At 44.5% G+C, this 13189-nt stretch overlaps 1 protein-coding gene across 3 annotated transcripts in view; it reads right to left on the bottom strand.

Annotated features, from left to right (window-relative positions):
- LOC139406612 (cytosolic carboxypeptidase 6-like) overlaps nucleotides 1-13189 on the bottom strand; it is a 465185-nt gene that overhangs the window by 186675 nt on the left and 265321 nt on the right. For 2 of the 3 annotated variants that reach the window (XM_071149384.1, XM_071149383.1), the window contains exon 5: nucleotides 1770-1986. In XM_071149384.1, coding sequence (XP_071005485.1) covers nucleotides 1770-1986 — 217 coding nt within the window. Of the gene's footprint in view, nucleotides 1-1765; nucleotides 1987-13189 lie in introns of all 3 variants that reach the window. The other variant, XM_071149385.1, reaches the window with a different exon arrangement.

Here is a 13189-nt window from a genome sequence, read left to right on the forward strand (position 1 = left end):
GTAGCGTCGTCAAAACGCAATTGAATCAGGGCAGTGGCTAGCACTCTCATTGAGTCCTTATCAAGCAGCTTGGACATTCTTGCCCAAAACGTGGTCCTAGCATTACATTTCCCTTGCATTTTATTGTCCATGCTCACACCCCCCCAAGCTCCATCAAGGATACAGCCCAGGTAGCTAACAGAGGTTTTTAAAGAAAACGTGGAGGAACTGTGTCACTGACAAATTCCAGCCCTGAAGATCTGACAAGCACTTCCATGCTCATTCTGGGCTGAAACAATCTAAGCATCTGCTGATTTATAATCACGCCTCAAATGTGGTTACATCTTTGAAATGTAGCTTTCCAATCAGTTCCATTTGGAGCTATGACTAGCCTAAGAGCAAGCCATACCTAATGATCAGAAATAATGAGCATTGTAAAGCACTTTCTATCTTATGCCTTCGTGCACAAGTTAAACTGAGAGTGAGAGGCTGATTGAAAATGATATTATTCATGATAAGGCACTCAGTCAAGGTCACTGGTGAATGTCACACTAAATGGCGAGGCTTTTGTCTTACCCCCTGATAATTTACTATAGGTCCATGGAGTCTACATCTGAAAGGGCAACTGTATGTGTAGATATGCACATGTGATCTGTGTGTGTGTGTGTGTGTGTGTGTGTGTGTGTGTGCGTGTCGAGTATATTATCTCCTTACACGTATGGTAAGCTCCACCAGCAAACATGTATCATGTGACTGTGTGGAGCCACTAGGGGGACTGGGGCTCTTTACTGCAGCAGACGGAAAGGTCCCCTCATCCCTCTCTCATTGCAGGTCGTAATGAGAGGGCTGGGCCAGGCTGTCAAAGACCCAGGACCACAGGACATTAAAAGACAAATAAGGCCATAAAACACCTCTATGACTATGCATACTAATCTTTAGTCCGAGTGCCAACTCACTCTGTTTTATGTCTGAATTCATCACAAAGTGCCAGTGCGGCATAAAAGCAGAACTAATACTCTACACTTTCAAGCCCTCATTTGTCTTTTAATTGAAAGTGTGATAGGACAGTGGGAAGCATACAAATACAATTAAATTGGATTCTAATTCTATGATGGGAACTATGGAAGGAATATGCTGATGCCTGTTCTTGTCTTTGTTGCCAATTCTGGGCTCCTATTGGTTGAGATATCCACATCATCAACATCTGCCCTTCAAACCAAATTTCATAAATATTTGACTCATTTTTATCAATAAATGCAATTTCATCATTGGTGCTTGCAGCTAGCTTTCCTTGACAAATGTAAAAATAAAAAAAAGAACTCTCAAGCATTTCTAATGAGTTTTTCTCCTACAATTATTTGATAAGAGCAAACAGTACTGCAGGCAGCGTGCATGATCCAGTACCTGCTCCTGTGAGAGGTGAGAGCTCTCCTGATTACACGCAGCAGTGCTATCCCTCAAAGGGCAACCAGCGTGCAGCGCTGCACAGGCACAACACAGAGAGAGACAGAGAAACACACTCTTGCTGGCTCCCCCAGCCTCCACACCACACCACACCTCACCTCCTAGCACAGTCAAGGACCCTACTCCTGTCCTCTCTCAGGCTACAATCACACAGAGTTGAAGAGTCATACTGATAACATGAAAAGGTGAACCAGAGGACTGCTGGACCTGGGCTGGGGGCTCTCTGGTATTCTGTTGAAAACGGTATGATGAGGGAGAGATGACACACAACAACACAAACACACACATGTATATGCATGCAAGCACGCACACACACACTCACTCACCACGCTGAGCCCCAGCTGCTCTCTCTGCAGGTAGTCCAGGTTCCTGCGCTCCAAGCTGTCCAGGTAGTGCTGCAGTCTGGTGTAGGTGTAGGGGTAGCAGTAGGCAAACTGGTACACATCATCCTCTCGGTCAAAGCAGAAGGCGAAGGACATCACATAGTTCCTCCGATGGTCAGGGCAACGGTAGTAGTACACATTCTTAGCTGGGAGTCTTTGCCTGCAAGGACAGAAGGACATATGATAAAGGATTTACAGTAAATTCATCTCTCATATACAATACATGAGAATCATTCATGGTATAAATCTTTACATATTGGAGAAAAAAAATATTTATAAATATATTTTTATTTCTCCTTTATTTAACCAGGTAAGTTAGTTGAGAACAAGTTCTCATTTACAACTGGCCAAGATAAAGCAAAGCAGTGCGACACAAACAACAACACAGAGTTACACATGGAAAAAACAAGCGTACAGTCAATAACACAATAGAAAAAAAGACTCTATATACAGTGTGTGCAAATGGCGTGAGGAGGTAAGGCAATAAAAAGACCATAGTAGCAAAGTAATTACAGTTTAGCAAATTAACACTGGAGTGATAGATGAGCAGATGATGATGTGCAAGTAGAAATACTGGTGTGCAAAAGAGCAGAAAAGTAAATAAAAACAATATGGGGATGAGGTAGGTAGATTGGGTGGGCAATTTACAGATGGGCTATGTACAGCTGTAGGGATCGGTTAACTGCTCAGACAGCTGATGTTTAAAGTTAGTGAGGGAAATATAAGTCTCCAGCTTCAGCGATTTTTGCAATTCATTCCAGTCATTGGCAGCAGAGAACTGGAAGGAAAGGCGGCCAAAGGAGGTGTTGGCTTTGGGGACGACCAGTGAGATATACCTGCTGGAGCGCGTGCTACGGGTGGGTGTTGTTATTGTGACCAGTGAGCTGAGATAGCATAGACTTATAGATGACCTAGAGCCAGTGGGTCTGGCAACGAATATGTAGCGAGGGCCAGCCGACTAGAGCATACAGGTCACAGTGGTGGGTGGTATAAGGTGCTTTGGTGACAAAACGGATGGCACTGTGATAGACTGCATCCAGTTTTCTGAGTAGAGAATTGGAAGCTATTTTGTAAATGACATCGCTGAAGTCGAGGATCGGTAGGATAGTCAGTTTTATGAGCGTATGTTTGGCAGCTTGAGTGAAGGAGGCTTTGTTGTGAAATAGGAAGCCGATTCTAGTTTAAATTTTGGATTGGAGATGCTTAATATAAGTCTGGAGAGAGAGTTTCCAGTCTAGCCAGACACCTAGGTATTTGTAGTCGTCCACATATTCTAAGTCAGAATCGTCCAGAGTAGCGATGCTAGTCGGGCGGGCGGGTGCGGGCAGCGAACGGTTGAAAAGCATGCATTTGGTTTTACTAGCGTTAAAGAGCCATTGCAGGCCACGGAAGGAGTGTTGTTTGGAGGTTAGTTAACACAGTGTCCAAGAAAGGGTCAGATGTATACAGAATGGAGTTGTCTGCGTAGAGGTGGATCAGGGAATCACCCGCAGCAAGAGTGACATCGTTGATATATACAGAGAAAAGAGTCTGCCCGAGAATTGAACCCTGTGGTACCCCCATAGAGACTGCCAGAGGTCCGGACAACAAGCCCTCTGATTTGACACACTGAACTCTGTCTGAGAAGTAGTTGGTGAACCAGGAGAGGCAGTCATTTGAGAAACCAAGGCTGTTGATTCTGCCGATAAGGATACGGTGATTGACAGAGTCGAAAGCCTTGGCCAGGTCGATGATGACGGCTGCACAGTACTGTCTTTTACCAATGGCGGTTATGATATCGTTCAGTACCTTGAGCGTGGCTGAGGTGCACCCGTGACCAGCTTGAAAACCGGATTGCACAGCGGAGAAGGTACAGTGGGATTCGAAATGGTCAGTGATCTGTTTATTAACTTGGCTTTCGAAGACTTTAGAAAGGCAGGGCAGGATGGATATAGGTCTGTAACAGTTTGGGTCCAGGGTGTCTCCCCCTTTGAAGAGGGGGATGACTGCGGCAGCTTTCCAATCCTTGGGGATCTCAGACGATATGAAAGAGAGGTTGAACAGGCTGGTAATAGGGGTTGCGACAATGGCGGCGGATAGTTTCAAAATAGAGGGTCCAGGTTGTGAAGCCCAGCTGATTTGTACGGGTCCAGGTTTTGCAGCTCTTTCAGAACATCTGCTATCTGGATTTGGGTAAAGGAGAACCTGGAGAGGCTTGGGCGAGTAGCTGCGGGGGGGGGGGCGGAGCTGTTGGCCGAGGTTGGAGTAGCCAGGCGGAAGGCATGGCCAGCCGTTGAGAAATGCTTGTTGAAGTTTTCGATAATCATGAATTTATCGGTGGTGACCGTGTTACCTAGCCTCAGTGCAGTGGGCAGCCGGGAGGAGGTGCTCTTGTTCTCCATGGACTTCACAGTGTCCCAGAACTTTTTGGAGTTGGAGCTACAGGATGCAAATTTCTGCCTGAAGAAGCTGGCCTTAGCTTTCCTGACTGACTGCGTGTATTGGTTCCTGACTTCCCTGAACAGTTGCATATCGCATATCGGACTATTCGATGCTATTGCAGTCCGCCACAGGATGTTTTTGTGCTGGTCGAGGGCAGTCAGGTCTGGAGTGAACCAAGGGCTATATCTGTTCTTAGTTCTGCATTTTTTGAACGGAGCATGCTTATCTAAAATGGTGAGGAAATTACTTTTAAAGAACGACCAGGCATCCTCTACTGACGGGATGAGGTCAATATCCTTCCAGGATACCCGGGCCAGGTCGGGTATCCTAAAAGGTGTTTTAGGGAGAGTTTGACAGTGATGAGTGGTGGTCGTTTGACCGCGGACCCATAGCGGATGTAGGCAATGAGGAAGTGATCGCTGAGATCCTGATTGAAAACAGCAGAGGTGTTTTTGGAGGGCAAGTTGGTCAGGATAATATCTATGAGGGTGCCCATGTTTACGGATTTAGGGTGGTACCTGGTGGGTGCCTTGATAATTTGTGTGAGATTGAGGGCATCTAGCTTAGATTATAGGACTGCCGGGGTGTTAAGCATATCCCAGTTTAGGTCACATAGGAAAATGACCTCAAGATTGATGGGTTGCAATCATTTCACATATGGTGTCCAGGGCACAGCTGGGAGCTGAGGGGGGTCAATAACAGGTTGCAACAGTGAGAGACTTATTTCTGGAGAGATACATTTTTGGGCATAGACCTGGAAAGTATGACAAAACTTTGCAGGCTATATCTGCAGTAGATTGCAACTCCTCCCCCTTGAAAGAGGTTTTTATAGTTGTAGTAATTTTGTTTGCTAGCCCGGGAGATGTGATTGGCTCGCGGCTAACTGGTGCTAGCTCCGGGGCAGGGGCGTTAGCCCCTATAGCCACTCGGTAGCAGTGATGATCCGATTCACAGGTCCAGAGCTTATGGCAAGGATCCGGTGGAGTGGTGGATTCTAGCCGTGTTGGGGTAGAATCCAGAAGGCATCGGCTGAGTAGCCGGGTGATCATAGAGTAGGCCGGGAGGTGGGCCTGGCTCAGGGCTAGCTTCAGGGCGGGTTCACTCGGTGACAGCTAGCTAGCTGTGATGATCAGGAGTAATGGTCCAGGATTTACGGCAGGAATCCGGCGTGGTACTGGAGAAAACAGTCCGAAGCTGGCAAGTATTATCCAGGCCAAAAAAAATGTCTGGTGTCTGTGCAGAAGGAAAGGCCACTAGCAGTGGCTAACAATGGCTAAATAGCTAATTAGCTGGCTAGCTCTGATGGCGGTTCTGGCTAAAAAATGTCTAAAAATGTCTAAATAGCGGCTCCGTGTCACATTGGGTGAGATAGGTTACCGGAAGGTATATTTAATTTAAAAATGGAAGAGATTGAAAATAAATTGAAATATATACCAAAAAGATGAAAAATACCAAAGTACAGAGGAGGACGACAAAACCACACCTGCACTGCTACGACAAGAACCTTTCTCCTGATCAGGGGTTGATCATCGACTATAATGGGACAATTGCTTGCAGAGTTTTGTGAACAAGGTCATTGGTACCAATGAGAGCATGGACCAGTCAGTCCCTCCAGTGTTTTGCGGCAGTTTTTTGTGATAGTTGTGGGCAAAAATGCAGGATTTTCCTGCGGCAATTCTGCCATTTTGCATGGCAATATTCAATGATTCTGTCCAAATTGTCAAAACAAAAATGCGCTGACGGAGGAAAATGTGGCTTGATTGAAAATGTTATGCCGAAAGGTCCCATGATTGGTTAAAATTGCAAGCCCTCTTTTTGTAGTGTGATGATCAGACAGTTTTATGCGCCAATATTGTGATTTAAAAAAAATTATTATTAAAAAAAATACCCCATTTTTTCCCCAATTTCGTGGTATCCAATTGTTTTAGTAGCTACTATCTTGTCTCATCGCTACAACACCCGTACAGGCTCGGGAGAGACGAAGGTTGAAAGTCATGCGTCCTCCGATACACAACCCAACCAAGCCGCACTGCTTCTTAACACAGCGCGCATCCAACCCGGAAGCCAGCCGCACCAATGTGTCGGAGGAAACACCGTGCACCTGGCAACCTTGGTTAGCGCGCACTGCGCCCGGCCCGCCATAGGAGTCGCTGGTGCGCGATGAGACAAGGACATCCCTACCGGCCAACCCCTCCGTAACCCGGGCGACACTAGGCCAATTGTGCGTCGCCCCACGGACCTCCCGGTCGCGGCCGGTTACGACAGAGCCTGGGCGCGAACCCAGTCTCTGAAGGCACAGCTGGCGCTGCAATATATATTGTGAACATTTGACTGTTTTATGCTGTAATAGTGTAATGATTGGTCAAATTTGCAAGCCCTCGCGTAATATGAGGGGAATTGTTGATTTTGCTAAAATGTACTGTGATCGCAGAATCACAAAATTCTACAGGGACTGACCAATGGATATTTCTAGTCTTACTATCATCCGGTCATGCCAACGGCTGAAAGGACAGAGTGATCCATGGGCCTTAGGTAGCGATCAATGAGAAATATGACACTACCGCATCCCCTACAGGCTCTCAGTTTACTGCTTTGCTCTGCTCTATTCCTCTGCCTGCTTCTACATCTCTCCTGTTCACTGGGATTCATCTCCCTGAGTTGCATCCCAAACTAACTGGATTAAGCAGGACATTTCATACAGGCTAACAAATAATTGTACAGCCTAGATGAATGAGTGTCTACGCAGCTGATAACTGCATATACAGCTGTGCACATGCAAATCAAAACTCTGACAGAAAGGAAATGTGAGAGAAAAGGTGTTGGGGAAGACAGGGAATAACGAGCCACAACAAATGCTGGCGAAGAGGAGAAGAAGAAAATCTTTGGAAAATGCAATAACGGAAAGGCACTGAGCTAAGGCCACAGAGAGGAGGACGGGAGGGAGAGAGAGAGGGTAAGAGAGTGAGGAGGATAATATAAGATAAGGAGAGGACAATAAGGAGGAGGCAGAGCAGAGGCTGTGATGGCAGGCTGCTGGCATCTCTCCTGTAGGAGCAGGATCAGATGGAGATGCTATCTGTGTCTGATAGCAGCCTGCCGTCCTGAACAGCCCGTCTGATAAGCAGAAGGAGCAGGCAGCCTGTCTCAAATAAACCTGGGACTCACTGACCCCCCCACTCAATAAACCCCATACTCTACTGTGTATCCTCTCAACTAGGGATGGGCAGAGGGGGGGAAAGGCTGTTGTTTTTAATGCAGCTACAAAGTGAAACACGAAATTAGAATTAAACAAAATTAGCCTAGTTTGGTAAGGCAAATTAAAGAAAGGGGAAGAAGGCCAAGCTGATTATTCCACTGGTAGAGGAGAAAGAGTTCCTATCTCTGTGTGCCTGTCTCAGCAGAATACTAATGCAGCCACCCCACCCTGCCTCATGCCTGGCTGAAGGGAAGGAGGGCGAGAGAGGGGAGTGAGAGAAGAGGGGCAGTGAGCAGTGCTGGCCTGCCTCCTGGACCCCTCCTACCTCCAGAACAGGCTCTTATCCAGTGTCTGCAGAGCCCCAAGGCGGGCGGGTGTCTAACCCACATCAGTGCACTGCATCCTACAGGGAATTAGGGGACTGACGAGCTTGTCAACAATACTACTGGGCACAGGCCCAGAAACATACACCACACATACATATACAGTGCCTTGCGAAAGTATTCGGCCCCCTTGAACTTTGCGACCTTTTGCCACATTTCAGGCTTCAAACAGTAAGATATAAAACTGTATTTTTTTGTGAAGAATCAACAACAAGTGGGACACAATCATGAAGTGGAACGACATTTATTGGATATTTCAAACTTTTTTAACAAATCAAAAACTGAAAAATTGGGCGTGCAAAATTATTCAGCCCCTTTACTTTCAGTGCAGCAAACTCTCTCCAGAAGTTCAGTGAGGATCTCTGAATGATCCAATGTTGACCTAAATGACTAATGATGATAAATACAATCCACCTGTGTGTAATCAAGTCTCCGTATAAATGCACCTGCACTGTGATAGTCTCAGAGGTCCGTTAAATGCGCAGAGAGCATCATGATGAACAAGGAACACACCAGGCAGGTCCGAGATACTGTTGTGAAGAAGTTTAAAGCCGGATTTGGATACAAAAAGATTTCCCAAGCTTTAAACATCCCAAGGAGCACTGTGCAAGCGATAATATTGTAATGGAAGGAGTATCAGACCACTGCAAATCTACCAAGACCTGGCCGTCCCTCTAAACTTTCAGCTCATACAAGGAGAAGACTGATCAGAGATGCAGCCAAGAAGCCCATGATCACTCTGGATGAACTGCAGAGATCTACAGCTGAGGTGGGAGACTCTGTCCATAGGACAACAATCAGTCGTATATTTCACAAATCTGGCCTTTATGGAAGAGTGGCAAGAAGAAAGCCATTTCTTAAAGATATCCATAAAAAGTGTCGTTTAAAGTTTGCCACAAGCCACCTGGGAGACACACCAAACATGTGGAAGAAGGTGCTCTGGTCAGATGAAACCAAAATTGAACTTTTTGGCAACAATGCAAAACGTTATGTTTGGCGTAAAAGCAACACAGCTCATCACCCTGAAAACACCATCCCCACTGTCAAACATGGTGGTGGCAGCATCATGGTTTGGGCCTGGTTTTCTTCAGCAGGGACAGGGAAGATGGTTAAAATTGATGGGAAGATGGATGGAGCCAAATACAGGACCATTCTGGAAGAATCACCTGATGGAGTCTGCAAAAGACCTGAGACTGGGACGGAGATTTGTCTTCCAACAAGACAATGATCCAAAACATAAAGCAAAATCTACAATGGAATGGTTCAAAAATAAACATATCCAGGTGTTAGAATGGCCAAGTCAAAGTCCAGACCTGAATCCAATCGAGAATCTGTGGAAAGAACTGAAAACTGCTGTTCACAAATGCTCTCCGTCCAACCTCACTGAGCTTGAGCTGTTTTGCAAGGAGGAATGGGAAAAAATGTCAGTCTCTCGATGTGCAAAACTGATAGAGACATACCCCAAGCGACTTACAGCTGTAATCGCAGCAAAAGGTGGCGCTACAAAGTATTAACTTAAGGGGGCTGAATAATTTTGCACGCCCAATTTTTCAGTTTTTGATTTGTTAAAAAAGTTTGAAATATCCAATAAATGTCGTTCCACTTCATGATTGTGTCCCACTTGTTGTTGATTCTTCACAAAAAATACAGTTTTATATCTTTATGTTTGAAGCCTGAAATGTGGCAAAAGGTCGCAAAGTTCAAGGGGGCCGAATACTTTCGCAAGGCACTGTATATGCATGTTCTCAACAAGCGCCATGAAGAGGAGAACAGGGAAGCAATAATGAAAAACTTATCTTTGAAGAATTTCTAAATGTTCCATACTTGTTTGATCTGCTTGTGTAATCAAATATATGTATACTCAGTGTGATATCTTAGTTTCTTGGCTCATGCAATTACCTTTGATTACAATTAAATATATGACCTTTTATTTCAATCAAAGGATTTCATTAAAATCAACCATATTGGTTTATTGTTGGATGAAAAATGTGTTTATGTTGGAGATGTGTTTGTCCTGGTAATGTGAAGAAGACAAATACGAATTACGCACACATGCACAAACACACACACATACACGTGCATGAGAGTTTATGTCAGGAGGTCCCAGGTGTGCCTTCTCCAGTGTTTGCTGCTCCCTGCACACCCAGGAGGCGTGGCAGGCTGAGATCATGACCTCCTGCTGCTCCCTGCACACCCAGGAGGCGTGGCAGGCTGAGAACAGGACCTCCTGCTGCTCCCTGCACACCCAGGAGGCGTGGCAGGCTGAGAACAGGACCTCCTGCTGCTCCCTGCACACCCAGGAGGCGTGGCAGGCTGAGATCATGACCTCCTGCTGCTCCCTGCACACCCAGGAGGCGTGGCAGGCTAAAAACAGGGGGCCAGCTGCATTACCCTGTCACACCCCACACCGCTCAGTTAATGAAATAAGATGATACTTTATTTATTTATTTATTTGTTTGTCATTATCCAGCCATGCAGCTCTCCTCTGTACCATTTGACCTTGTTGGCTACTGACTGAGCGAAGCCTTGCTATTGATTTGAATTACCTGACAGGAATTTACTGCTGGCCATCCCAGGACTGCTTTACTGTTATTGGCCAAAGAAAATAGCTTTGAGTCTTCCTCTGGAGAGCAGCGATGCAGAGGCTGCTGTCCCCCTGGTTTATATCTCGGCAGTAGATGCCCCCGAACGGCTGCTGGCAATTTGTTTTATCTAAATGATGCCGCCCCATGCGTCTCGTACTTCAGGATGTGGTACAGTGCCCCCATTCCCAAACAGATTTATCGCTGCATGTGGCTCAAAAAAAGCCGCCCCCGGATAATAATATGCACACGTGGTTTCACAATTCAGTGCTGCGGCAAACACACTCTCTCAAACACATTCTACACCACAGAAAGCTCCATTCTGGAGCTCAAGGTCATCAACTGAACAAGGGCTGTAAGACAACAACACAACTTCAATACAAGAGCAGGCATACAGGAAGATAAGAAAAACTAAACTCTCTGCTTGAAATTCCTTATGTGATAACATAGCTGCCCCAGCAGAATCCCGGTCAGTGTTTATATACAGGCACCAAAGAGAGCAGAGCACTGGCAGCTAAAAGCAAGCCTTTATTGATGTGTCACTCTCCTTCCCTCCGCTTTTCAACTTCTCAACTGTTAGCAGATACAAGAAGGGCTTTGACTTTGATGTTGATCTGTTTCCCTCAGAAGTCTCAGAGATGAGGGATAAAATTGGTAGCTTTCATACTGGGGACATCTTGTCTATATTCTCAAATCAATCAAGCGTAGAGGTCACTACAGTCACGCTTCTCGATTCTCTCTCTGCTTCCTTTTAGAGCTGTCATGTTGTAAACGCGGTCCTGTATGGCTCAGCCGGTAGAGAATGGAGCTTACAATGCCAAGAGTCGTGGGTTCGAGTCACACTGAGACCTCCCATATGTTAAATATTTTAAAGTGTGAATTGAAGTCACTTTGGATACGTGTCTACTAGATGGCATATTATATTAATGAGTGGAAGGTTAAATGATTTACCATATGTGTATTCAACTGCCAAGTAACAAAACTAGTCACCAGCTCAAACTGTGACTAATGAAAGCTCTGTTCCTAAAATATACACTACTGTTCAAAAGTTTGGGGTCACATAGAAATGTCCCTGTTCTTGAAAGAAAAGCACATTTTTGTCCATTAAAATAACATCAAATTGATTAGATATACAGTGTAGACAATGTTAATGTTGTAAATGACTATTGTAGTTGGAAACGGCTGATTTTTAATGAAATATCTACATAGGCGTACAGAGGCCCATTATCAGCAACCATCACTCCTGTGTTCCAATGGCACGTTGCGTTAACTAATCCAAGTTTATCATTTTAAAATGCTAATTAATCATGCGAAAAACCTTCTGCAATTATGTTAGCACAGCTGACAACTTTTGGGCTGATTAAATAAGCAATAAAACTGGCCTTCTTTAGACTAGTATAGTATCTGGAGCATCAGCATTTGTGGGTTCAATTACAGGCTCTTCTTTTTACTGGTGTCCTTTAGTAGTGGTTTCTTTGCAGCAATTCGACCATGAAGGCCTGATTCACGCAGTCTCCTCTGAACAGTTGATGTTGAGATGGGTCTGTTACTTGAACTCTATGAAGCATTTATTTGTGCTGCAAATTCTGAGGCTGGTAACTCTAATGAACTTATCCTCTGCAGCAGAGTTGATTGTATAGCACTTGATTTTTTTTTTGCTGCTGCACTTGAAGAACCTTTCAATGTTCTTGACATTTTCAGGATTGACTGACCTTCATGTCTTAAAGTAATGATGGACTGTCATTTCTCTTTGCATATTTGAGCTGTTCTTGCCATAATATGGCCTTGTTCTTTTACCAAATAGGGCTATCTTTTGTATTCCACCCATACCTTTTCACAACACAACTGATAGGCTCAAACGCATTAAGAAGGAAATAAATTCCACAAATTAACTTTCAACAACGCACACCTGTTAATTGACATGCATTCCAGGTGACTACCTCATGAAGCTGGTTGAGAGAATGCCAAGAGTGTGCAAAGCCATCATTTAGGCAAAGGGTGGCTAATTTGAAGAATCTCAAATCTCAAATATATTTTGATATGTTTAACACTTCCATATGTGTTATTTCATAGTTTTGTTATCTTCACTATTATTCTACAATGTAGAAAATAGAAAAAATAAAGAAAAACCCTGGAATGAGTAGCTGTGTCTAAGCTTTTGACTGCTTTTGTATATTTGATTTATTTCATTATATTTTTCACAATGATAATATACTACTAGTAGCATTTGAAGAGCCAATTTCTCTTCCTAAAGCAAACACTGCCAGATGTTGAACAATTACACTGTTGTTCAAATATGGCACAGCCTCCTTGTTTTGCGTACTAATCCAAGAAGAAATAGCTTTAGAATGATCAGGAAAAAAGTCAAGTATGCCTCCTACTCACACATGTAATGTATCTCTCCATCATTTTGGATGCAGATCAGGCATAAAGACGGTATCCAATGTCACTGTTACTAAGCAACCTCTTTTGCTTTGTCATTCTGTTGGCAATATGTGATCACTGATGGTGTACTGGAATACCATGTAAAGCAGTTGCCATTGCAAGTCACTGAATGGCCTGGAAAGCATCAAATCAGTGCGTGGGTTTGAAACAATGTACAGTAGTCATGGGTTATTAGTAGGCTCCGAGCTTTCCTTTGGAAAGGCATCTCAAAAAACACTTACTGTAGAGACAATCAGCAGTTTACAAGAGACATCCGAGCCTGAACAGGGAACCTCTAAAGGTGTTAACATTAAAACCGTAAAGTCATTTCATTGGCTTATAATCCATTTTTCCACA

This window comes from Oncorhynchus clarkii, chromosome 4 (assembly GCF_045791955.1).
Source record: "Oncorhynchus clarkii lewisi isolate Uvic-CL-2024 chromosome 4, UVic_Ocla_1.0, whole genome shotgun sequence".
Taxonomy (NCBI): Eukaryota; Metazoa; Chordata; class Actinopteri; order Salmoniformes; family Salmonidae; genus Oncorhynchus; species Oncorhynchus clarkii.